At 41.0% G+C, this 24644-nt stretch overlaps 2 protein-coding genes across 5 annotated transcripts; one reads left to right on the top strand and one right to left on the bottom strand.

Annotated features, from left to right (window-relative positions):
- Positions 1-18598, top strand: LOC139330337 (G-protein-signaling modulator 2-like). Of its 3 annotated transcripts, none has more exons than XM_070961186.1 (15): positions 1-138; positions 7057-7278; positions 7606-7741; positions 8124-8263; positions 9297-9420; positions 9668-9783; positions 10573-10728; positions 12233-12341; positions 12609-12774; positions 13047-13144; positions 13619-13798; positions 14559-14721; positions 15733-15918; positions 16004-16119; positions 17421-18598. In XM_070961186.1, exons 2-15 carry the CDS (start codon positions 7058-7060, stop codon positions 17583-17585), a joined length of 2076 nt encoding a protein of 691 aa, XP_070817287.1. In that variant the 5' UTR covers positions 1-138; position 7057; the 3' UTR covers positions 17586-18598. The 3 variants fall into 3 exon arrangements, with proteins under 3 accessions (XP_070817287.1, XP_070817286.1, XP_070817288.1); XM_070961185.1 differs by lacking the exon at positions 1-138 and adding an exon at positions 4974-5223; XM_070961187.1 differs by lacking the exon at positions 1-138 and adding an exon at positions 4974-5223 and having other exon boundaries at positions 14559-14641; positions 17421-17516.
- Positions 18496-24080, bottom strand: mcoln3b (mucolipin TRP cation channel 3b). 2 transcript variants are annotated; one of them, XM_070961190.1, is made up of 14 exons: positions 23883-24080; positions 23063-23283; positions 22807-22974; positions 22394-22547; positions 22231-22306; positions 22051-22147; positions 21658-21757; positions 21425-21537; positions 20337-20486; positions 20111-20212; positions 19708-19830; positions 19344-19550; positions 19078-19211; positions 18496-18881 (listed from the first exon to the last, which is right to left on the bottom strand). In XM_070961190.1, exons 2-14 carry the CDS (start codon positions 23279-23281, stop codon positions 18842-18844), a joined length of 1683 nt encoding a protein of 560 aa, XP_070817291.1. In that variant the 5' UTR covers positions 23282-23283; positions 23883-24080; the 3' UTR covers positions 18496-18841. The 2 variants fall into 2 exon arrangements, with proteins under 2 accessions (XP_070817291.1, XP_070817290.1); XM_070961189.1 differs by lacking the exon at positions 23883-24080 and adding an exon at positions 23709-23773 and having other exon boundaries at positions 18812-18881.
- Between the last annotated feature and the right edge of the window lie 564 nt (positions 24081-24644).

The following is a 24644-nucleotide window of genomic DNA, read 5'->3' as shown; positions in this document are numbered from 1 at the left end:
ATCTTCCTCCCAGATGGAAGTGTCGGTACTTTAGTAAACAACTGGGTGGGAAGATTAGTTTAGAGGATTTTAAGTTGGTGTTAATATTTCCTGAAGCTGAAGCCATGTTCGTGGTGTGTTCGGCCACTTCAGTTTGAGGTAGGTGAAATAACTGCCTGAAAAGTTTTGGTGTTAGTCCTGTTTTCGTGCTCCACTTCTACAGTAATGCTAGCCAACTCAGTGAAAGCGACCCTGCGTTACCTTTGGTGGTAACGTTATTTTCCTCTCTCGTGTAGCCTTTTTAAGCTTAAACCTGGTTTTGACTCCGTCTTTACATTGACAGACTGAAATGTCTCGCCACTTAATGATGTGTTGTTCCGTCAGACAGCGAGCATGTGATGGCATGTTCATGATAAACTGACTCACTCTCTGCTCTGCACTAACGTAGATTTCCCAAACAGTCATCACCACCAAGTCCTCATGAGACCTCACTGGTAATAATTGAAAGGATAACTTGCAGCTTCCCTGGTTTTCCTTAAAAACAGACCTACAGGAACAACAAAAAAAACCCCCCATCATTAATTAAAAGTATGAAATCTGTCCTCGTTAGCTTTACTACACATTTACATTTTACGTGTATTCTTATTGGTAGTGCTCCTTGACTAGTTCAGAGAGGCCATGATTACAGAGTGGCCTGCAGTGATGGTGTTGCAGCCCAGTTTTCCATTTAAATTTGACCTCTTTTCCCATGCAAGGCTGGGGTTGAGTCTTTAATGATGGTTTCTCATCTTTCTTCAAAAGAAAAAGGTTGTCACTTTACAGAGAATCATTTAATTGGAGAGGGATCTGCTGGGCGTATTCATATTGAAATAGTTATGGTTTAGGATTCCACATTTGGGTCTTTTACCATGAGCATGTGTGACTAACAACTGTTCGTCAGAGCAAAGAGAGGTTTATACTTATGATACTTTTTATTTGTGGTTTTCCACACACATAATCATCCTTCTATTAAAGAAAGTACTGAAGAAAGTCAAATAAGAGCATTTATAGTGTTGCAGGTGCTGGTAAGGAAACTTTTGTTGAGCGATTTTCTTACACCTGGCTCGTTCGTGCTGTGCCAGCTTCAGTACTTCCTGCATGATTTCAAACTTTCATGACAAGCATACACACGCTCCTGTTTGCTGGTCATAGGTCTGTCATTGCTATGTTGATGCAGGGCTGTTATTTAGATCCATAGGAATTATGAATCACAGCTAATTGCTCTCACTTTACTTTCAAAGGGACCAAACATGCATTCCTCTTCACAGTTCAGAGGTCTAAACTGGTGATAGTTAAAACATTATATTTCCATAACATTTTGAGTTATAGATGAAATCAAAAGTGAAACGCAAAGCATTTGGTAGTTTTTGTTTTGTTTTTACATGGCCATCCATCTCAGTTCCTGCTCAGCATGTCCTTCAGTGTTCATTTATTGATAATATTATGTATATTATTAATAAGCGTGTACATGGTCAGAGGGAGTGAAAACGAGCTGTAAAAATGTAACTGCAAAGTTAAATGTTTGTCCCAATTTTGTTGCTTTCCCTTTGTCCGTGTTTTTTTTTTTCCAGTGGGCTGCAATCTGCAGCGTTTTATTGTCATTTTTGCACCATATTTCGTAACGTGCCAGCACGTACTGCTTTTCTTTTTCTTTACTTAGATAGCTACATGTTACAAACACCACTAGAAAAGTGATGTAAAACACGTAGACAGGTCAAGAAGTGAAGTTACCATTTGACAAATATTACAGAGAGCTGAAGTGACTTTGATGATGGTGTGATTGCTGCCAGACATTGTGGTCCCTGCATCAGAAACCGCTGCACCCTTGGGATTTTTGCACACTGCACTGTCTAGAGTTTAGAAAGGTGATGCAATCAACAAAAAATCATGCAGTCAGCTGGAGCTCTTTGGGTGAAAACACTTCAACCAGTGAATGAGGTCAAAGCATAAGCCAGCAGGGAGGCAAACGTCCAGCACAGCTCATTGCAGCGATATGTACAAAACATATGAAAACAAAAAGCTCACAGCACGTGCATGATCACCGAAATGTGAAGAGAGGATAAAATGTTGCACGGTGTGGTTAATGTCAGGTTTCTGTTTTGACATGGTTGGTGAGGCGGGTGTGGGTTTTCTTGGCACACAGTCTACTCCGTATAGCAGGTGAACATCGTCTTAATGCCGCAGTGGTCGGAATGAGTCACAGTCTACCCTTTTTCAAACAGATACTTCCAGCAAACCAGCCACATTTTAAGTCACTAAATTGCCAGTATTTTCTTGAACAAAATTGGGAAGTGACTAGTCTGAGTCGCCATGTTCAGTGACCACTTACTTAAGATTAGTCTGCCAGTTATGTTCTTGATTAACCTTTTGTTTCTATGAAATGTCACATGTTTTATTAAAAAAAAAAACAGTGAAATGTTGGTCTTTGAAATAGGGTGTTTGAAGGTCCAGTGTGTAGGATTTAGGCCCTCACCCATCCCTTTCCAAACATGTAGGAGAACCTACGGTGGCTCTCTCTAGAACCAGAATGTGGTCTGTCTAGAACACAGGTCTCAAACTCATTCCACAAAGGGCCGAGTGGCTGAAGGTTTTCTTTCCAACCAAGCAGCAGCACACCAGACTTGACTCATTTCATTAGCTGATCTCAGTCTTCAGACAGCTGATTGGTCAGACTGCATGCTCTTGATTGGTTGGAGGAAAAACCTGCAGCCACACGGCCCTTTGTGGAATGAGTTTGAGATGCCTGGTCTAGAAACATGGCAGTGCAACATGGCGGACTCCGTGGAAGAGGCCTCACCCACTCTGTAGATATAAAGAGCTCATGCTAAGGTAACGAAAACACGATTGTTATTTAGGGGTGATGATAATGAAAACATAATTCTGAATATCATATTCCATTTCTGTTAGTAGAGCTCCATAAATCTCACATACTGGTCCTGTAAAAGTCTTTTTTTTTGGACCAACAATCCAAAATCCAAAAAGATGAATATCATAAGAAAACTTGTAAATGAAATAAAATGTTGCTGGTGTGGGACAGAGATGGTATGACAATGAAATCTTGCGTTGTCCAATGGAAACCAATCATGGCAGTATTCAGTCTTTGCCAAGGATTTTCACATAGTATGGAGGTTCCGTGTCAGTTTTCCTTATTTTCCCTTTAGCTTGGCAGCTGACAGGGATCTGTCGTGTGGTTCAGTCTCTGGCTGTGCTCTCCCAGGAGGACTGCGAGGCTGACTGTCATGTATGGCAGCATTTCTCTGCACTGTGTGCAGGCCAGGGAACATTTACTTCATGTCCGTCAAAGCAAGGCTGGATGTCGGAGCACAGACAGTCAACTAATTGACTAGTCCATCGACAAAAAATTTAATGGAAGCAATTTTGATAATTATTTAATAGTCAAATCAGCTTTTTAAGCAAAAGTGTCAAAATTCTGTGGTTACAACAACTTAAATGTGTGAATGTCTGCTGGTTTCCTGAGTCTTCTGTGATGGTTTGTTGTGATTGTGTTAATTCTGTTGTGTTAATCAGACAATACCATTGAAATGTTCAAATATCATCCTGCATTTTATTATTCAAATTTAGTTTTAGTAAAACCTGCCTGTACTTTAATTTAATGGTATATTTATATTATTATTACATTTTTGCATCCATGTTAATGTGAAGATAAGCACCAACAGTTCAAAGTTTTTATGTGTCTGTAACATGACACCGTATTGGCTAATGGATGCAGAGAAGATGACAGGAGGTCCTTAATAACCGCAATGTAAATGTTTCATTGCATGATTGAAACAGTTGTGAGAATATGCACCTGATTGCAGGCTGTGTTGTCATTGTAGTGTAGAGTTGGCATGCATTGCATCACTTCATTGTAGTGTTAGGTATTAGATACAAGCCTCGTCAAGTCCCCTCGGCACATGTTGCTCTGAATGAATTCCTCTCTCTGCATTCAGGCAACAGACTGGCCTGCAGGTTAGTGACACAATCTGATAACCAGATACTTGCTGGTTTCTTGCTTAAGCAGTAACGGCAATACCTTTTACAGACAGGAGATAGTGGAAAGATGTCAGGTGTGTTTTAAAATGTTGGTGCCCACCCACAAGCAAAGAAAATAAACTGCATGAGAGCAGCTGCACTAAAGTTGACTCTGTGCTCCTAGTTGCTGTTAGAGACAAGGCATTTAGAAAGCAGCATTATCCGATTTTTTTCCAGTCCGAAACAGTTCTTCATGCACCAAGGTCGGGTTATTCCCAAAATTTACCCTGATGATTGAGCTGGCTTTTTGTCAACTGAGATGGCAGGTTTAATGTCACATGGCTTGTGAGGCAGCACATTGTTTCTTCCCCTAGAGGGCACATCGGACCAGACTTCCTAGTTAATTTAGACAAGCGGATTTCTCCAGATTGACCACAGCTGAGTTGTTAGAAGCTTTGCAGAAAGGAGGGATCATGATGTGGTGTAAATTTATGTCTGGCTTTTTTCCCCCTAATACATTATTCTGTTGTCTCTGTGGGATTTGCTCCAATAAATCATTGAGAATTATGGAAATCCAATGATGAATAAACCATCTTATTAAAATGTATCATTCAGGTAAATTATTTTTGAGGGGTCAATATAAGAAGTCCTACCACCCAGACAGCCTGCTGCTGAATGATTATTTCATGGAGTGTTGAGCAAATAGCCTTAGGGTTCACTGGAGCCACTTAAAGTGGCTATAATTACCACTGAGGTCTGGCCTAATTGGAAGTGACAGACACCATCAGGTGGCTTAGAAATGCAGGTTACCATTGGCAAAGTGCTAGAGAAATACGACATGACAACCGAGGTGACCACTCTCTCTGCGTTCATTTCCGCTTGTTAACAACCTGGTGTTAATCTGTACTTGCTTAAACAAAAGGTTTCTCACCCCAGCACCTGACTGTTCAGGTCAGTGTGAACTCTGAGCGGATTAAGTCCTTTGTTGTGCTGTTAGCTCAAGTTAGCAAAGCGCTGAGACAAACGGCAGCAGATCAAGGGAGACGTGTTTTCTTTATTTCCATGTAATTCGGACACTGTGGCTGTGTGCGTTATGTGTATGCACATGAAGGAAGAGAATGTAAAGGGTGTTGTGCTGGAAGAGCTGCGTTTGCTCCAGAAAGTGATTGAGAAGCTTGAAATGTCCGTCGTGTCAAACTGCCTCGAGTGCATCAGAAGGGGGAGAGGCAACAGGTATGTGAGCCCAGTCACTTCACATTGACTCGAGGTAATGATTCTGTTAGATGTCAGGAAGCCTGATTCTTCATTTTTTTATCTTTAAATATTACTCATGGGAAATTCACAACATGCCTGAGTATACCATCATATAAAGCCAATCCAAGGAGCGACCATGTCGGTACTTTGTAGTTGTGTAAAGCTATAAAAAAGTAGCAGCAGTGAATGGAGATGAGGAAGCTTCTTAGTTTAAAAAGCGCTAAGTTAAGGCAGCACAGTGTGCAGGGAGCGGTAGGCCTTAACCCCAACCTTCACCATCAGTAACCTGAAGCATTTTTAGAGTTTGCTCGGGGGTAAGGAGACAGACTGGTAGGAGGTGCTGTCTGTCTCGGAGCCCTAATACTGGGTCTCTCAGGGGGTGCTCAAAAGTCAGGTTAGAACCAAGTGCTCACTCAGCCTTTGAGAGCTACATGCCTAACCACTGCTTGCTTTGATGGGTGACAGTGACAGAGATCAGAAGACAAGTCTTGAATCATAAGCCTGTCATCATTAAAATAGAAATTCATGCTGGCAAACTATAAATCATGACAATTCAAATGATATCTTAGGAGCCAGGTTAGCATTTTTAATTTCTGCATTTTTTGAAGAAAAGCACTTGAATTCAGTCTATGAACAAAACCTCTTTCTAGGTCTGAATGCTGTTCAAATTGTTCAAATTTAGGATCAGTCAACTGGAAGAAAGAATATTCAGCTTTTGAAATGACATCTGAAGACATTAAACTGCATGCTACAAATGAAGTGAATGGTGGCTGTCCTTACTCACAGTCATGTAGACTGTGCACCCATGCATGACTGGATTTGTTTTACAATGTTATGATGTAATCCCATGCATGCATTCAAGTTTCTTGTCTTTTTTTTTTTTTTTTCTCATTACTGGCGGTTTGACGTTGCCGCAAAGGGATGGTCTTATTTTGTAGGAAGGGTGTGGAGGTTTATAAAATTGTAGTCCTCACCACAGACACATCTGAGTTTACTTTGTGTTCATGGTTAAATCTAAGGCTCATATTTTCATTCCAGGGTAATTTTGGAGTTCTCGGGCTCACGATAGACAGGAAATGCTCTGTCCTATTTTGGATTTTCAGCTCTTGTCCCCGACTTCACGTGGTCTGGACTTCTCTCTGCTTGACATTTGCTGTCACTGCATCTGAATGTGAATGCTAGCAGAGTGAGAAAGACATTCAGGCTGAAGAGGAGCTTGTGCAACCACTCATTCAAGTGATCTAAGCATCAGGCTGATAGGCTTAATGCTACACACAGAAGGCAGCCTTACGTTACAGATGGACTGATTTTGGACATGAAAAAAATCAGATTTTGGACATGAAAGTTTCTGGGATAAGTATATGATTGTTCAAAATTGTAGCCATTACAAGTACATTCATTGAACAGTTCATCAGCAGAACATCAATTGACAAATCTGCAGATTAGTCAGAACCAGAACCAGAATCAGAATCAGAATCAGAATCAGAATTGGCTTTATTGGCCAAGTATGTGTGCGCATACAAGGAATTTGCACTCAATGGAAAAAAGACATACAGCTCAACAAGAACAATGATATTGATGAATATAAAGTGGTACAAAAATATAAAATAATATTGACAAAGAATTATGTTTTTTTTTTAATGTATCAATCGCATTTCAATGTTTGATTGTACTTTGCGTGGGTGTTTAAAGCCTTTGTTAAACAAATCTGGAGTGAGGAAACTTTGGAATCCTCCTGCTGTGGTGAAGTATTTGGACAATATCATGACTTTTGGTCAAAGAGTTGGACTTACCGTCGTCACCTCCTTGCAGGATGGAGTCATCTTGTCTGGACCTGGCTCTGGAAGGTGAGCGGCTCTGTAAGGCTGGAGACTACCGTACTGGTGTGTCCTTCTTTGAGTCTGCCATCCAGGTTGGAACAGAGGACCTCCAAATCCTTAGCGCCATCTACAGCCAGCTGGGCAATGCCTACTTTCATCTTCAAGAGTATAACAAAGCCTTGGAGTACCATCGGCATGACCTCACACTTACCAGGTACAGGACAGTTTCACAGCCTTAATATTAATTTGTTCTAAAACCGTATCCACCTGTGTTTCCTGATGGTGAGAGTTTTGGTGACTGTGCACTCTAGTTTTATGCAGGTCCAAAGCAAATAATCTAAGACTAAACAATATATCCTGAACAAATGCTAATACTTTTTTATCACAATGATGAAATTGCTACTCGACTCGACTGCTGCTGCTTGCAGCTGTAAATTACTTTCTTGCCTCTTGTGTTTTCGTGCTAATACACTTCAGTAATCCAATAATATTCCAGTCTAATTATTTCTTAATGTTTTTTTTTTCTCCTTTGAAATCCCAGAACAATTGGTGATGAGCCTGGCGAGGCAAAAGCCAGTGGCAACCTTGGGAATACATTAAAGCTTTTGGGACGGTATGATGAAGCAGTGATTTGTTGCCAAAGACATTTGGATATCACCAGAGCCATTTATGATAAGGTGGGTCGTAATTTAGAACCACAACAAGAGAGTTATTTAGGTCTAGGTGAAACATTCCTTCAGCCCTTTTATTTAAGCCACATGAAAATGGATGACTTTGCACTGTTATGTAAATACAAAGTTCGGTCAATGACTAAAAGGCCCTTTTGATTAAAATAAATGGATCCAAATTAGTTTTCAATCAGGCCACATGACATGCTCTGCAACCACAGAATGATTGTAGTTTCCACGATGACTGCGGAGCATCGGTGTACCAGCATCTAGAATAGTTTGCCAGCCCGCATGCAAACAGGCAGCTCTGGTGTCAGTGTATTTTAAGTTTGTAATTACAGCACTGGTCACTCTGGTTTCCGTCTGTGAAAATCTGCTGTGCGTGCTGTAGGTTGGGCAGGCTCGAGCGCTGTATAATTTCGGGAATGTTTACCACGCCAAGGCTAAGGGCATCTGCTGGACTGGAGCCGAGCCAGGAGAGTTCTCGGAGGAGGCCAGGATAGCCCTGCGGAAGGCTGCGCAGTACTATGAGTAAGTTGATATCTCAGTTTACTACAAAACATTGACATTGTTTTGCCCCGAGGAAGTGACTTGATTGTTAAATTGCCAGTACAGTAGAGTGACAGGTTTGAACCCCACAATAACCCTGTTAGTGTAATGAGTTGTTTTTGTTTTCCTGTGCAAACCAACATGTGATTACAAGTCTCTTTACAAAACATGCATATACTGGCAATACATGTACACAAACAAAAGTGAAAGAAAAAGAAATCTGTTTATGCAAGAGAAATCCAAATGAACTGTACACTGAAAATAAATGCTACAAGCATACAGTTTACCCTGTCAAAGAGCTTTTCTTAATCTTCTCCCTAATTTAAACGTGTGAAAAGCCAACTCATTCTTTGTGCATCATCCATATTTTATTGATAAAATCAGTATAAATCAATCATTTAGACAATCTGCTTGTCTTCGTTCAGACTGACATGTCATTCAGTTTCAGCAGTAGAATACTGGATCTCAGCTGGCCAAATAAACCTTTTTACATGAATTCTATTCAGTGTCATTCTCAGTACCATATTCATATTCTATCATCCTAAATCTATGCAGTTCATCAGCTTACCTGCTGTATTACTCCTTGAGTAAGATGCTGGTAAGCTGTTACGTGGTTACTTTTCTTAAATTTGCCATCCAGATGCCTCAGATATCAAATGTAACATACTGTATGTTGGTTGAACACTGCGAAACATTTGCAACAAAATAGTTTTCTTCAAAGTCCTCAAAGCACATCATGGATGCATCAACTTGAACCTAAATATGAAACTTTGTCAGTCACTAACAGGCATTGCTACTTTAATCACTGACTCCTGAAATCAAAGTCAAAGTATATGTAATATTCAGCCCAGTTTGTTCATCACAGGGAAAGGATTGATTCTGTCTACTATCCTGGGCTCTTACATTGTCTGAAAATCCTGAAAACACAAAAAAGTGAAAAAGTGTCCATGTGTACATGCACCATAACATATGTGAATGTGTTGTCCTTTTTTCTTTCTTTTTTTCCTTTTTAAAGAGCTAATCTGTGCGTGGTGAAGGAGTTAGGCGATAAGGCAGCCCAGGGTCGTACCTATGGCAACCTTGGCAACACTTATTATCTGTTGGGAGACTTTGAAACTGCAATAGCGGCACATGAAAAGGTAAGAGCCAAACTTGCACTGAAGGTCAAAAATACCCAATCAGTGTCTGCTACACATGACCTGCTTCAAACTGATGCACAAGATGCATTCTTACATTTTGCTGAACATTTTTATCCACATAAACTTTCATTTTGTCTGATCCTGTGATCATGAAGGCTGTCTTTGACTTGATTACCTCAAAAAGTTTCCTGTTAATCCTGACCTTAATGGTAGTGATATGTACACTACTGTTTGTCCTGTTTGTCAGCGGCTGCTCATCGCTAAAGAGTTTGGGGATAAATCTGCTGAGAGGAGGGCTCACTGTAACCTTGGCAACGCTCACATATTCCTCAGCCAGTTTGAAGTGGCGGCTGGTCATTACAAGTGAGTAAACAAGTGAGGCTTGATGCCTTTCTCACGTCCTGATGGTCACTGGCAGATATCTGTTTGTCATCATTGTAACTAACATCAAAACTAGCATGCTGCTGTTATTTTTCATTTTAGCACAGTTTTAACACTGATCCTGAAATGCTTTTTTCCTATTTTCGTCTTTTAAAAGTTTAAGAGACAGAATCGAGAAGATGTAATTTCACTTATGAATACACAACCATGAGTCCGTAAGATAATGAAAAATCTCATCATACTGAAATGATCCCCTCTGGGTAAATGGTCCATCAAACCAGCAATCACCAATCAGTTTTTGTTGGCACTTCACTTTATGACCCCCATTTAGCATTTATAAGCTGCATATAACCATTTAGTAATTGGTTTGTGGCACAATTGCTGTTTTGCAACTACTGTACATTAATAAAAACTTAAAATATGCTTAAATCTGTGCACAACTATATTATATATGTTAGTGTATTATAAACTGTTTATTAGATGTATGACTAGTGCACAAAGGGGAATTGAAGTAAAGTGTTGGATATGTAAAGAAGACAAAGTTCTGAATACAATACAGCCATTTATCACAACGACAGATGAGTAGTTGCTCAGGAGCAGAAGTTGATTAAATTCAAAAGTTTAAATCCTTTTCCCTTCCCAGCATTTTTAGATACTGAAGTCCTTGGAAAATGGCAACAAAGAAAGAAAAGAAAGGAGCAGATAGCTTCCATTCTCCTGCTCCCACCCTCGACATTCTTTGACCTTCCTCCTCTTCTGTTTCGCCCTCAGGAGGACTCTGCAGCTGGCCAGGCTTCTGAAAGACAAAGCAGTGGAGGCTCAGGCCTGTTACAGCCTGGGCAACACCTACACACTACTTCAGGACTATGAGAGAGCCATTGATTACCACCTCAAACATCTGGTCATTGCTCAGGACCTCAATGACAGGTATCAGCCATAAAAGCCATTTGTTGTCAGCTTTTCACCAAACTGTCTTTGAAGTATGAGCAGTTTGAATGTGGGTGGCCCCTGAACTGATCACCTGCTGACATCCATGAAGCTACAGTTAACTGCAAAAACACTGAAAAGCAGACAAAATCTCAAGGAAACAGCATTTGGGCTTTTGTTTGTGGGATTTAATGTCATTAACACACAGTACCAGCTATGAGATGCTATTGCTTTACCAACTGGCTCCACTGGTAGCGCTCTCCTACTAAATCATATGGTTCATTGATGTGATTGGTTGAAGTTAGCCCTTGTTGCTGCAATCCATTGTACTGTGGAATTGCAAAAGTCCTCCAATGCAGAACAGAGCAACGGACATTCATGCAGGAAACTCGGGCAAGATCCATCTAGCCCCTTTGCCGACATAAACGCACCTGACATCACAGCAGTATGATGGCACACACAGTGAGCAGTAAGCAGAATTATCTTTTCATCAGTTTTTACTTTATGTAGTGTTTGTGCTGTGAAATACGCTGTAAAAACTATGCAGCTGCCGTTCCCATTCAGCTGATATGTGCTCGATAGAAGTCCTTGCAAGAATGTGGTACTAGCCCACTCCTCCTGTCTCCTTTAAAGTGTGATAATATGTTTGTGAAGGTTAGAGACTTTCCGTACAAACATCAGTTTGTATGAGAGTCCAGGTTTTCCTGAGCAGATGCACTGGGACGCATTTAGATTTGAAGTCAGAGATACTGACTCAACTATTGACTTTTAACTTGCAATAGATCGCAGCGATAGACGGTGATGAAAAGATAAACAGATGATTCATCCAATCACCTGCCAAGTTATTGTTTGAAAGTGTTTTACCTTATCCAAACATTTTCCAAGCCTGCCCACATAATTCTGTGGAACAAACCATCTGGCATGTCTGGTCAACCAACTATAAAAGTAGGCTGATCAGTTGATTTGTTAGCCTGAAAACTTTAAACATTAAACCTTTTTTCACTTTACAGATAAAGTCCGTGTATGTAGGCATCTCCTCCTCATCTCTGCCAACAAGGCAATCCTGTAATTCCTAGTGGTCCTACCTCTCCACTTTTATAGTCTCGGGAAAAGGAACCGAGATTTCTGGTGGAATAAACTTGCACAGCCACATTGTCATTTAAGTTATTTAAAAGGTGTGAATGGGCTGTGAAAGGAGGGACAGAGAGAGTGTGATTATTGGTTTTGAAAATGTCTCTTTACGCACTACAACTGTTCTTATAGGACCCTGTGATGTTCTTCTGTACACTTGAACACTGTCTACACAGATGTGAGATTGGTTTTAGGGCTGTAATAAGTATGGAATGGCTGAATACCAGCTGTTGTTGTGAAATGAGTATAAGCTCTTGTGAGGTCATCAGGTCTTTGTGATTGTTCTGTGTGATAGTCAGATGAATGCCCCTCCCATTCTTGCATTATCTCATTTGAACTTGCTCAGCCTGTTTCCCTCTGTGTCTGGCTGCAGAGTTGGTGAAGGAAGAGCATACTGGAGTCTAGGAAATGCCCACACCGCCCTGGGGAATCATCAGCAAGCCATGTACTTCGCTGAGAAACATCTGGAAATTGCCAAAGAGGTGACTGTTTATGGTTCACCTCCTCCCTCAGAATCCATTCAGTAGCCGCCATCAGGCCACACCCCCCTCTACTGGTTGTGTGAGGAACAGCAGGAAATAATAGCTTCCTGGTATCTATCCATATATGCATTGAGTATTTTTATGGATATACACACTACAATGAGTAAAAAGGAATCCCACTTGGCAGTCCTGTGTTTTGTCTGTTTTGGAGTCATAATCTCACACTAAGCGTTTTTTACATTAACATTGATGTCGGTGATGTTGCAGACAGGAGACAAAAGCGGTGAGGTGACAGCCAGGATGAACTTGTCGGACCTACGGCTGGTCGTAGGTCTGAAATCCAACTCCAACCTCCACCCCAGCATCTTCCGCAACACCAGCACCAACAGCTCTGCTCTGACATCAAGCTTCCACGGTTACCCCAGCCTCTCAGGTAGATCTGCCTTTTTAAAATTGCCTTTGCTCTTTATGCACACATTTAGAGATGTAAAATTCTGTCCTATGAAGGAAGGAAATACATTCGGCATGTTTGTCAGACCTAAGGATGCAAACATTGAGTTACACTGAATGTAAACATAACTTTTAGTTATGTATAAGGAAACTCCATAGGGTACTTTTTAAATCACTTTTGTCCTGTAGTTGTGAAAGTGCTTTATAAATATTAGAACATGTGACCACACTGTTGAATTCATATTTTTGTTTCAGGGGCCAAATCTCCACTAAGGAGAGGAGGCAGCGCAGAGAACCAGGAACTGAACACAAGTCCTGACAAAAATCAAACTGGAGATTCATCAACACATCCAGTATGTATAAGAATAGTTCACAAGGCACAATCCAGTGGAAGTTGCTGACACTGATTTATAAATTTAAGCGCTACTCTGGTTATGTAAGCATGAGAAAATAACATAATTCTTAATAAGTAATTCATGTGGCAAATGATATGGTTAATTTCTTTTCATAAACTGCATTGAAAGTGCAAGTTCCAACTAATAAATACTCATTCAAAGTGATGCATAATAACTTGTAGCTAAATTTGAGGCATAGCAAATGTTTACATTTTGATAATGTAAAGTTAATTAAATCAGCCATGGGTTACAGCTTCAGGAACATGTAGGCCACAGTAAGCAGAAACCTTCAGACATTTAGAACTTGAAGTGTACTGGAACTATGATACCTTTCGTTTTACCCCAGGATACTGTTCACCCAGCCTCAAGTGTTAACATTAGTCAGTAATGTTCAGTGAAAATGATCTGTCTGAATGCATCTTGAATGCACAGGACTGGGACGAGGAAGTATTCCCTGGGTCTTCAAAAAATAACACGATGAAGGCCTCAACTAAGCTCTTCCTCTTCCACCGGCTGAAAAGCAAGAAGCAGAAGAACAACAAATCATCTCCTAAAGACCAGCATGAAATCCAGCACCCTGCTCCTGAGCATGACGCACCAGTGTCTCCTAAGGTATTTCCAAATGCAGTACTGCCCACTCATAACATCACTGGAACCCACAAGAGAGTCATGTGCGGTGATGATTCACCCTCAAAGAAAATTTTAAAGTGAAACATGTATCCTAGAATGCAGCCTCGCTCCTAAAGATTTGTTTCACATGCAGTATAACGCCTGTAGGAGGAAATGTGTTTGTGTGCATGTGAGACGAGCGTTTTGACTCATGTGTTCCAAAACAATCTCACACTCAGCTAAGGCAATACAAAAAAGTTCATTTTTCTGAAATCTAAACGCTTTTGTAAACCATTTTGCTTTACAAACTGTACAGCGGCGTCAAAGACGTTTTGCCCTCAGGGTATCTTAAAGGTGTATGCACAAGAACAAAGCAGCAGCAGCACTTCACAAACTCTGCAGCCAAGTTCAGCTTTCACTCTTTGGAAGTGATTTTGATTCCAGTTAAAAAAAATAAATAAATAACTACAACTAACAGTTATTTTAATGACTGATTAATCTGTTGAGTATTCTTTGGACCCATCTATTGACTGTTCGTAGAAAATGCTCATCACAGTGTCCCTGTGTGAGGTAACAGCTCCTGATTCTCCAGAATAGTTGTTGTTTAGGTTTTTCAACTGACAGCATATCGTTTTAGTTTGCTTTCCCTTTCCTGTATTTTGAACGTCTTCATTGAAAGCCTGTCAGCTATCCTGATTACCTTAATTATCTGAAGCCCTTTCCTAACGTTCTATTAAGTGTATTTGTTTTTTCAACGCTGTAGCCAGGATCACGGGACACGATTGGAGAGGATGGCTTTTTCGACCTCCTCTCTCGTTTCCAGGGCAACAGAATGGACGACCAAAGGTGCTCCCTCCTGGATGGCCAGAGCCATATCCCTACTCATTCCTCTCCCTCCTCCACCCCACCTGTAGCTGAAAGGAAATGTGAGTCAGCCCCTTGTGTTCTAATCTGTGTTCTCACCATGTGTACCAATAGTACCATCTTCTGAGGAGGAAATCATATAAAAGAAAGTTGTACTTGATGAAGGTCTTGTTAAGGTCCATGGTGTGAATGCAGCATGTCCACAAATGTGTCCTCTACATATAAAACATTGTGTAGTTAATCCTTTGTGTCGTGATGCACCATCCAGTATTAAACACACTGCTTCTAGCCTGGAAAGGTTAAAGCTGGACTGTTATATTAATGAACATCTGTTACATTCGAGCCCTCGTCAGAAGAGTTCACACTACGTTGATTAAACCTATCCCCACTGGGTAAATCTCTGTATTTCACAGTATGCAGGTTTTTAAAATCTGGTGTCTGTGGTGACTTTGCTGCTCTGCTGCACTGGGAATGATGCATTTTACATCAGCCAACAATGATTGGTTTGCCAGAGCTGAATGGGGCAGAAGCCACAGCCGGCGAGCAGGCTACAGCACCAAGGAGTGTGGCAGAGCCTGTGATGGGTCATAAGTTCGTCGACAGTGTTTGTGTAATTAATTTCACTGCCAGAAGGGGGAGACAGAAGTTCCACAGTGCAGCTTTAATGTAAAATGTTTTGGTTTCACCCTTCATTCGCTGAGCAAAGCAGCTTCTATGGACCCTTTTTTGCCCATCCTGAAAACTTGTTGCTGTAGCTCTCCTCTGTAGTGGTCATGAATCTAAGCTTACAGCTTTCGTCCCCCATGAAGGATGACACTGCATTTTATTTTATGTTTTTTATAGCAACCTTTCAAGTCTATGGGGAGTGTTTGATGTTCAGAAGAGTTTGAGTGGTGTGTTGCTTTAAATTTCATAGAATAACTGACCTGGGAACATCCCTCTCAAACTCTTGTGCTCTCTTTCCTGCATGTCCTGTACCTTGTATATAGAACAAAAACTGGGTAGAGGAGTAAATGCACCACTATCATCCTCCATTTGTTACAAGTCACCCACGGATAACTGTCTGTTTATAGCTATTTTGGAGTGCGAAACACCGTTCCAGGATCCTGGTCATTTCCTGGAGCTGCTGGCCAGCTCCCAGGCCCGTCGTCTGGACGACCAACGAGCCAGCCTCAGCCATTTTCCTGGCTTACGTCTCAGCACCTCCAACCCGCCTCATACACCCTCCACCTCCAGCACAGATCAAATCCAAGCACAAGGTAATGAAATACAAACTGCTGCACATTTGTCATCTCCCCCTGTATCACTGCTCACATTGTGACAAATACCAACTTCTCCTTCCAGCCCCCACCTCCAGTACAGATACCCCTCACACACCCTCCCTGTACAGTCGTCTCGAGGCAAGCGCTGAGCAGCCTGAGGGAGATGAGGTCTTCTTCGACATGCTAGTGAAGTGCCAGGTGAGAAAAGGAAATCCAGTATACTGCCATATCTCAGATTCTAGTAACATATTATTTCACCAGCATGTCATTTCTGAATAATTACCTATAGTATACCTATACCTATATTTCAAGGTTTCTGGAAAGAACTACATCACTTCTTACTAATTATGAGGAGAACAACTTTCTTTCAAAGAGCTGATCCATTAAAAGCCAATAAATATTTGTCCAGTATTCATGTAGTATGATTAGAAACTTAATTCTTTGAAGTGTATGCTTTTGCATGTTGACGTGATCTGCTGTGCCCCGACTAAAAGACACTAGCAATTATTTGGATTTGTTTCAGTGGAAGTGCACCAATGGAACAACTCTCTAGCTTTCATATGAGTACAATATTACATGGTTCTTTCTAGGAAACCTGTTGGAGGATATTTTGAAAATACAGACTTGTTAAAGCTTGACCTACATCCTTTTCAGCCACTTTGACTGTCATAGATAGTGTTTTGTTGAGTGTTCAATCCACTTACTGTAATTATTATTGTTTACACAGTGGGGAGGTGTAGAGATGTAATTGCAGGGTTCAATTCATGGCAATTTGTAAATTCCACAGGCTGGAAATAACTCTCATGGCGCATTATTTTATTTCTGACCTGAGCCAGACTTTTCTTTTGTGTGTGTTTTGACTCAGTCCTGAGTGGTTGCAAGGAGATCACTGAAAATAACAGCTTAAAAACACACAGTGTGTCATTGTTATATTACTACAAAGCAGTTGGGCGGTTTGAGATAAGCAAGGCCTGTGCCTTAGTGTGTGAAGCCTGGCTCAGTGTAATACATGACTTGCTGAAGTGTCTCTTCGACGCAGCAGTGATAATCTCATGAGATCAAGCGGCTGCAGTTTACAGAGCCAGGCGCTGCAGCTGCTCCTCCCATACTACAGAGGCTCAGTGCATGATGGGAAACAATTGGCTTTACCCTGAGCCAAGTGCTCATTTGCTCTGAGGTTTGATCTATAAGGCTCTCTTTCACAGTGATTCATGGATTGTAGCATTAATTAAATGCATTTTGATTTAATCATTTTTCTGGCAGTAATTTAAACTGAGTGTTTATTCTCCAAACAGAAACACTGACTTAATCACACCCAAATAAGTACAATTATCTCCTTCTACAGATCTCAAGTGCTCGTACAAAATGTAAAATACTTAACAGACTTCATTTAATTTCCTTCTGTGGCAGTGTTGCGTACTGTATACAGCTACTTGTGCCAAATTGCTCTTGATAAGCATCAACTAATATTACTGTACCTTCTCTTCTCAATGTTTCAGGGCTCCCGGCTGAACGATCAGAGATGTGCTGCTCCACCATCTGCAAGTAAGGGACCAACTGTTCCAGATGAAGATTTTTTCAGTCTCATCCTGCGTTCCCAGTCCAATAGAATGGAGGAGCAGCGAGTCCTGCCGCCTGGTGTCACACAATCCAAACCAGACTGACTCCACAAGTGACTTTTTCTTATTGTCTCAGGATAACAGATGAAGTAACTGAGCTTCTTTTTTTTGTCATGAAGATTGTTTTTTTGTAACCCACAGTACTGTTGATTCCTACCTTTTTGGATTGTCTTGACAACATTCCTGTGAGACTATAAGGAATCGAGGTATCAAATGATACAAAACTGATCATTGTGACTGCAAAATCACGGGAAATGTAGCTTTTTAGGATTCATGGACCTGTTTTTAGATATCTGGCCGTGTCTCTGAGTTGTCACCTTTTTTTTTTTTTGCGGTGCCATTGCTGCTCGTTTTCATCAGAGACCTCTGTGCCAGCACTGACATCTGCCAACTCCGGAGGCTTGCATCAAGCTACTCAAACTGTGGGTTGAGGTATTATGTGTTCGGACGAAAAGTACTGTAAACCAAACCGAAGGGATTTCTACTTTATGGTGGACAAAAGAGACATTATATTAACCATCTCAGAGCCTATTAAGACAACTGGAACACTGCACAGCCTGTTCTGCCCATCTACAATTACACTAAGTCTTTCAAAGTGGTACATCTTGATTTAAATTGATCTCAGACCACTTCAACAATAACTCAGAGAGTCAACGGACAAATCCTCTCTGGGGAAATAAAGGTCCACAATCACCTTTAGTACTGCACTGGTGATGAGTGGAGCCATTTATAGAATCTGCTTCTTGATATTGCTTTTGAAGACTTAAAGACTGCCCGTCTCACATTGTAAAAGGTATGTGTGGAGTTATTATTGCCATGAAATAGACTTTTTGTTTTTGTTGTAACAAGATTTAACAGGGAATTAACTAGTGTGAGGGGAAAAAAAGACATGTTTTAGCTTTTATATTCATACCTATCCAGACAATGGAGAAATAAAATCTCATGAATTTACATTCAAACTTATTTATTTAACCCTGATTTCATTATCCTCAATGTACAACATAGGGTTCTCCTTCCAAGTGACCTGCTTTGGGAAAAACAATACAATTTTTAAATTTCAGTGTCAAACTCTTTTATCTGCATATCAATATAAATACGTGTATTTACAGTGTTCTCTGCATCAGTGCATCTTTTTAGCACTGAAAAGCTCCTTCACTTTAAAATCAGTCAGCTGAACAAATCTGGGGCCAATTATTAAGGGAAAAAAGGATCTTGTGACTATAATAGTACAACATACACATTAATTGTTAGGTTATAGTTTACACAGTATAGCCTGTCAGCGTCTCCTCAGTAAAGGCCTGCTATGCCTCTGAAGTCAGCCTCTCCTCATGCCTCCTCAACCTGAAAGAAAAAATGGCTCAGCTTAGATTCTATTAGATGTTCTGTCTAACTACATAGGGTATTAAAAAGTGCTTGATACACTGTTCTTGCATCCCCAGTTTCATTAGTGCTAATAAGGGCCGCCCGAGTGGGTTATGATATTCGACTCCCAGCAGGATGAAATGACCAGTTAGCACTGGAGCTGCAGTTGACCTACCTGGTGATGCAGCTGTTGAAGCAGCAGCTGTTGTTGTTCTCGTTGAGTCTGTACACCCCAGAGTTTGGCAGATCTTTACACACAGACAAGAAGTTTTGCAGCTCTGATGTCGGGATTCCGCTCTGCTGCTGCTGCTAAAGGATGCAAGTCAGAAAAGTGACCGTTTGCACAGAGTCAACGACAACATCCACTAGTCAAACATTACTCTGCTCAGTGGTGGAAAGTAACTATGTACATTTAGCCCAGTACTGTACTTTAAACATCACCTTGATGGTGTCGTAGGTGTCTGTGATGATTGTGATGAAGAGGCTGAGGATCATGTAGATGAATAGTGAGACAAAGGTATAGAGGTAGACTCTGCTGAAAATCCATATCAGGCTGCTTTTCTGCTTCATGTTCTTGAAGGTAGGAAACATGTCATCTCCGTTGATCAGGGAGAACAGACACTCCGACACTGTGTTCAAGGTCCGAAACTGAAAAAAGTCAAAGACACAAAAGCTTATTCTCATCTGTCCTTTGTGATTAACCACTGAAAGTAACAGATCCTGAGTAGAACTGATTTCTTTTTTCTGTTCAGGCTCTTGTAAAAATCCAGCAGACTCTTCTTTGTATCATGTAAACACTCCTTACCTTCTCATGATACGGGCCAAGGACGATCCAGCCACAAAAACAGTAACTCAGGTAGATTATTCCAGCACAGCAGATGAAACGGATAACATTTGGGAAAGCTGCCCTGAGTGTCAGGATGAGAATCTGAAAACAGCCACAGAACATTTTGGAAAAGACCTGAGAAAAGTGCAGTGAAGACAACATCTGGAAACCCACGCACAAAGAGGAGCTTATCCTTTCAACACATCCCACGTCATACACTCATCCCTAATCACAGCTGCAGACTTCAGAAATATGAACACAAAAAACAATGAGTGCTACTCTTGGATTTGTATTGTACAGGATTTTTAAATTGCACAGCATGTGACACTCATATTAGAAACTAATGAGCATGCACTGTATTTAATGGATGATTTAGTCTTACATTATACTTCCTAAAGTAGCCCATGTAGCGGATGACCCCAATCCAGACAAACATGGTGCCTGTCCCAAGAAAGATGCTGCACACGTCATAACTCGTGAGGACCTAAAAGAAACAGATCTTAAAATTGGGACTTAATGGACTGAAGGAATACCTCTGAGTATGAATTCCGTGGATCAATGAACCCTGCTCGACCTCAATTCTTGCTGAAACAGAAAACCCCCGTTACCTTAGTCTGGATCTGAATCTTGAGAATGGAGCCAGTGATGGTCAGTGTGTCACTAACAATGATCAGGATATACCAGCCATTCACAAACTGCAGCTTGTCTGACCATGGGACTTCTTTACCACAGTGGTTCCTGCAGTACAGTGTGTACTCCTGTTTACAATGGAGGGAAATGCAGGGGAGTTTTACATTAAACTCTGTAAGGAAATAGTTTATTTTTTAGTTAGTTAAACATATCCAGTGGGGATACATAGCGATGCACTGACTACAGAGGCCCATGTAAGCACTCCACGCAGCAAGCAAAGGAAAAGTAAAGTAACAAGAAAGGGTACAGGCCCCGGAATAAGCCCAGTCCCAATAATGGAGATCACAAAGTATTACATAACACTTCCACAAAATTCTGTATTGACTTTAAAGGGGGTGTAAAAGGTTTTTGACATTAATAATAATAATAATGCATTTTATTTATAGGCGCCTTTCTTGACACTCAAGGTCACCTTACACCATCAATCATAAAAACAGACACAATATTAAAAGAAACAATAAAGATAAAATGCAAAATACAATTTAAACTAGGCAATGCAGCTGTGATCAGAGGGAGTAAGCTAGTTTAAACAGATGAGTTTTGAGTTTGGATTTGAAATGTGGTAGTGAGTCTGTGTTACGGAGGTCAGGTGGGAGTGAGTTCCAGAGCTGGTAACAAGACAGGCAGGGGGGACAGTGAGATGGATGGAGGAAGAGGATCTGAGAGTGCGGGCAGGTGTAGCAATGTGGAGGAGGTCAGAAAGATATGGAGGGGCGAGATCGTGGACAGCTTTGAAGGTAAGAAGCAGTATTTTGTAGTTGATGCGATATGTGATGGGGAGCCAATGGAGCTGTTGTAAAATAGTGTGATGTGATGGATTGAAGGGGTGCGTGTGATGATACGGGCGGCTGAGTTTTGGACCAGTTGTAATTTATGGAGGGTTTTATGTGGAAGGCCAAATTTACCTCCACTTTATGAATAGAGAACCATAATAAACAGATATTACACAATCAAACATTTTCTTACACCTAAGGTAACAAAAGTGTTTTCTTATCAGTTTACTTACAAACTGCAGCCGAATCCCATTGATCACTGAGCGTGTGCAGAGGGTGAAAGAGGTGATGCACGTGATAATGATGAGGCAGTCGAACAGCAGAGTCAAGTATATGTTTCGAGCAGCTGAGGGAACAGATAAATTAAACTTACTCTCATCTGATAAAGGCCGAACATCTTCAAATAGATTTTATGGACGTGGGCTGATTCCTTTGTACATACTGAAACGCAACTAAGAAAACTTACACGCTCCAGTTACTCTCCAGTCTCTGCATTCATTGATGTCCACGTCAGTTTCCAGGTCAACCTTTATCCTGCCACTGTGAGCTTGATTGTTGAAAGTGATCTGTTAACCAGACAATTGTGTTTGAGAGAGGAAAATCCAATAGCTAATAAATATTCACTAGCCAGGCAATAAAGGCACTGTGTGCAAACAGCCTGACAGGCTGCTCAGATCTGTGTCCTCACTGTGGCTTCATTAATAAACCCTGACGGCTGACTTCATTTTTCAGTTTGCCTGAGCTGTGTGAACCGGTGCGGTGTCACACAGAATCTCTGCCACCGTTACAGCAGCGATCAGATGTGTCACATCACCGCTTTTAGAAGACAAAGTCTGATGGGATGAGACGAGTGACATACAATGACAGTGAAGTCGTAGCAGTCTGGCAGCTCTCGATGTCTCACTGTCTGTAAATTTATGGCCTTGAGAACAAAAGCGATCCTGACAGAGAGCATCCTGGAAGACAGAGCAGGTACTTTAAAAGAGGGGTTTTCACAGCATTTACAAAACCAAGAGAGGAAAATGATTAACGTGCAAACCTTTTAAAATGCAATTCAAAATGTGGAAGTACTTCCCGCAGTGATGTCTGATGAACCGGATAAACTTGAAGGCACTCTGTTGGATAGAAGCCACAAGATGTAAAACAGGTTATGTCAAATGTTAAGAATTCTGTGTTTAACTCAAACACCCATTCATACGCACCAGTGTCCACTTGGGCATCAATTTCAAAAGTCTCATTTCCAGGGAAGATGCAACCACTTCTGTAGAAGTCCTGACACATTGACAGGGGGGTGTACCAAGTGCCATTTTTCTCATATTCGTGGTTGCCCACTGTGATGTTGTGCAGACGTTCATACTAGAAATGAAAAATCAGGTATAAAACAGTCTGGTTTGGGGTGGAGAAGGAACAGTAGCAGTACAAGACAACTGTCCTCTTTCAGCAGATTTCTGCAGTCAGTGTACACAAAACAGACAGATTCAAATGACATGAACAAAGTCCAATCCCATGACATGCTGCATCTCACCATGGGAGCTGTTAAGCTTTTTTGCTGTGTAAGCATGTACAGTTATAAAATTCCAACAATCATTTGCAGTCAACAACAGCATTCAACTACCTGTCCGATGATGTAATCGATGTGATCGTAAACATCATCCTGTCTGTAAACAGCATATGTATCCATGCCTCCATCGACGTAATCTTTCAAGAAGAGGTGCTTGAATGTCATCAGATTTTCCTCCTTGAATGCAACAACCATCTGGTTACTCAGCCCAAAAGACACTAACTGGGATGATGGGAAAAGGAGGCATTTGTTAGCAGAGAGGCCAAACAACACGATTAACAGCTGTTCAGGTCTTGTCTGAGATCGCTACCTGGATGGTAATAATGGCAATTTTGATGATCTGCAGCATGAGTTTCCATGGTTTTCGCCCACGAGCGTGATACTTCTCACAGGGGTTCATGAAGAAATATTTGATCTTCCTTCTGAGATACTCCCCATTGTCCAAATCCTCACAGTGATGCTGGTGGTCTGCCCAGAGAGGGGGGCTATTTGTCTCATACGCATCATACAAGTCACTGGACTCCTCCATATCTACAATTAATTAAACATGTGTGACTGACAGGCAATAAAGAAATGCAATACATTATTGATCACTTTTTCTTAAAAATAAGTGCATATACATACTGTGACAAAATGTTTGAGACCATAATGTGCTATTTACATACACGAAGGGAACAAAAATGAGGTAGAACAGAAACACTTCTCACTTTCATGAAAACCAACAAGTCAACACTTAACTGCATTAACAAAAACTGAATATTAAAAGCTTCAAAGTTATTTATTGCACGACTGTTTAACTGAATTGCTTTCGACCGTAAATGTGTGCCTGACAAAGTACTACCGAGATATGTTCTAGGTTCCTCGTTTTATGAAGGATCACAACATGACATTTGGCACACAAAGCAAATACTTGAGTAACCAGTTAGTCTGTGAGGAGGAAATGAAGTCAGGTGTACCTGAGCATTGTTGAATAATGCACAGCAGCTCACAGTCGGAGACCTGATCAGCTTCCATTGCAGCAAACTATTAAATATTCATTGTTCGTCGCATAAGACTTAAAATCATATACTGTCGAATCGATCCAGTGAACAGTGATGAAATGAAACAGAATTAGACAGTGGTCTGCTTACCAATGGGGGTTAATCAACTTCTAATTGCGTCCACCTGTCGTCTGCGGCACGCGCGTCGTGCTCTTGTTCTAATTAAATTTCATAACTTAATTAAATTGTAGTTTCACTGTCAGAGTCATGGCTAAAATAAACTAATTACACTCGACTGAACTTCCGGAGTTTGTTGTCTTGTGTCTCGCGGCCTCCTCAAACTGTATACCAGGATACTTTAACGATCATCAACGTCATCTCATTGCTGGGACATGATTGGCTCTTGGTTCTGTCAGACAATGTTTTTTTCTATTCACTCCTGTAACCCCTAGCAACCAAACAGTCCCTCTGATGAGCGAGGGGTAGAAGTGTTGAGAGGATTTCGAGCTGACTGCTGTGGTTTAACTACCGGTAAACTTTATTTATCCATCAGTAAATTGCAGCCGTAACGTTTAGTAGCCGAAGCTCGAGCGTGACTTATGTTACCGTTAACTCAGAATCAAGACACCTTCGATTAAACTGGCTTTTGACACATTTGCAGCGCTTTAACCACAGTGTCTTTTCATTGTTATCCCTGCTAGCTAGCTAGCAAGTTTGCTAATTTCTGCGACATTGACAGTAGCTAACGTTAAGGTTTCTCTCGTTCAAAGCCGATAAAAGACTAATGTAATGCATCTGTGACTTATCTAAGCTTGATAATAGCAAACAAACAGCTGAATGAGTTTACCTAACAGTATATAAAGCATATCAAATTAGCTGTATGTCGAGCAAGTACAACATAAATTTGCTGCA

This window comes from Chaetodon trifascialis, chromosome 4 (assembly GCF_039877785.1).
Source record: "Chaetodon trifascialis isolate fChaTrf1 chromosome 4, fChaTrf1.hap1, whole genome shotgun sequence".
NCBI classification, from domain to species: Eukaryota; Metazoa; Chordata; class Actinopteri; order Chaetodontiformes; family Chaetodontidae; genus Chaetodon; species Chaetodon trifascialis.
The sequence above is the reverse complement of the archived record's forward strand: the minus strand, read 5'-3'. Positions and strand labels throughout refer to the sequence as shown.

Excerpts from the sequence above, each read along its gene's own strand:
- mcoln3b (XM_070961189.1), bottom strand. The coding sequence starts at position 23,766 with ATGGAAGCTGATCAGGTCTCCGACTGTGAGCTGCTGTGCATTATTCAA. Across the intron at positions 21,758-22,050 it reads GCTACGACTTCACTGTCATT|ATCACTTTCAACAATCAAGC; the intron begins GTATGTCACTCG and ends TCTGGTTAACAG. Across the intron at positions 19,212-19,343 it reads ACACCTACGACACCATCAAG|CAGCAGCAGCAGAGCGGAAT; the intron begins GTGATGTTTAAA and ends TGCATCCTTTAG.
- LOC139330337 (XM_070961185.1), top strand. The coding sequence starts at position 5,084 with ATGTGTATGCACATGAAGGAAGAGAATGTAAAGGGTGTTGTGCTGGAA. Across the intron at positions 14,722-15,732 it reads ACCTGTAGCTGAAAGGAAAT|CTATTTTGGAGTGCGAAACA; the intron begins GTGAGTCAGCCC and ends GTCTGTTTATAG. Across the intron at positions 15,919-16,003 it reads AGATCAAATCCAAGCACAAG|CCCCCACCTCCAGTACAGAT; the intron begins GTAATGAAATAC and ends TTCTCCTTCCAG.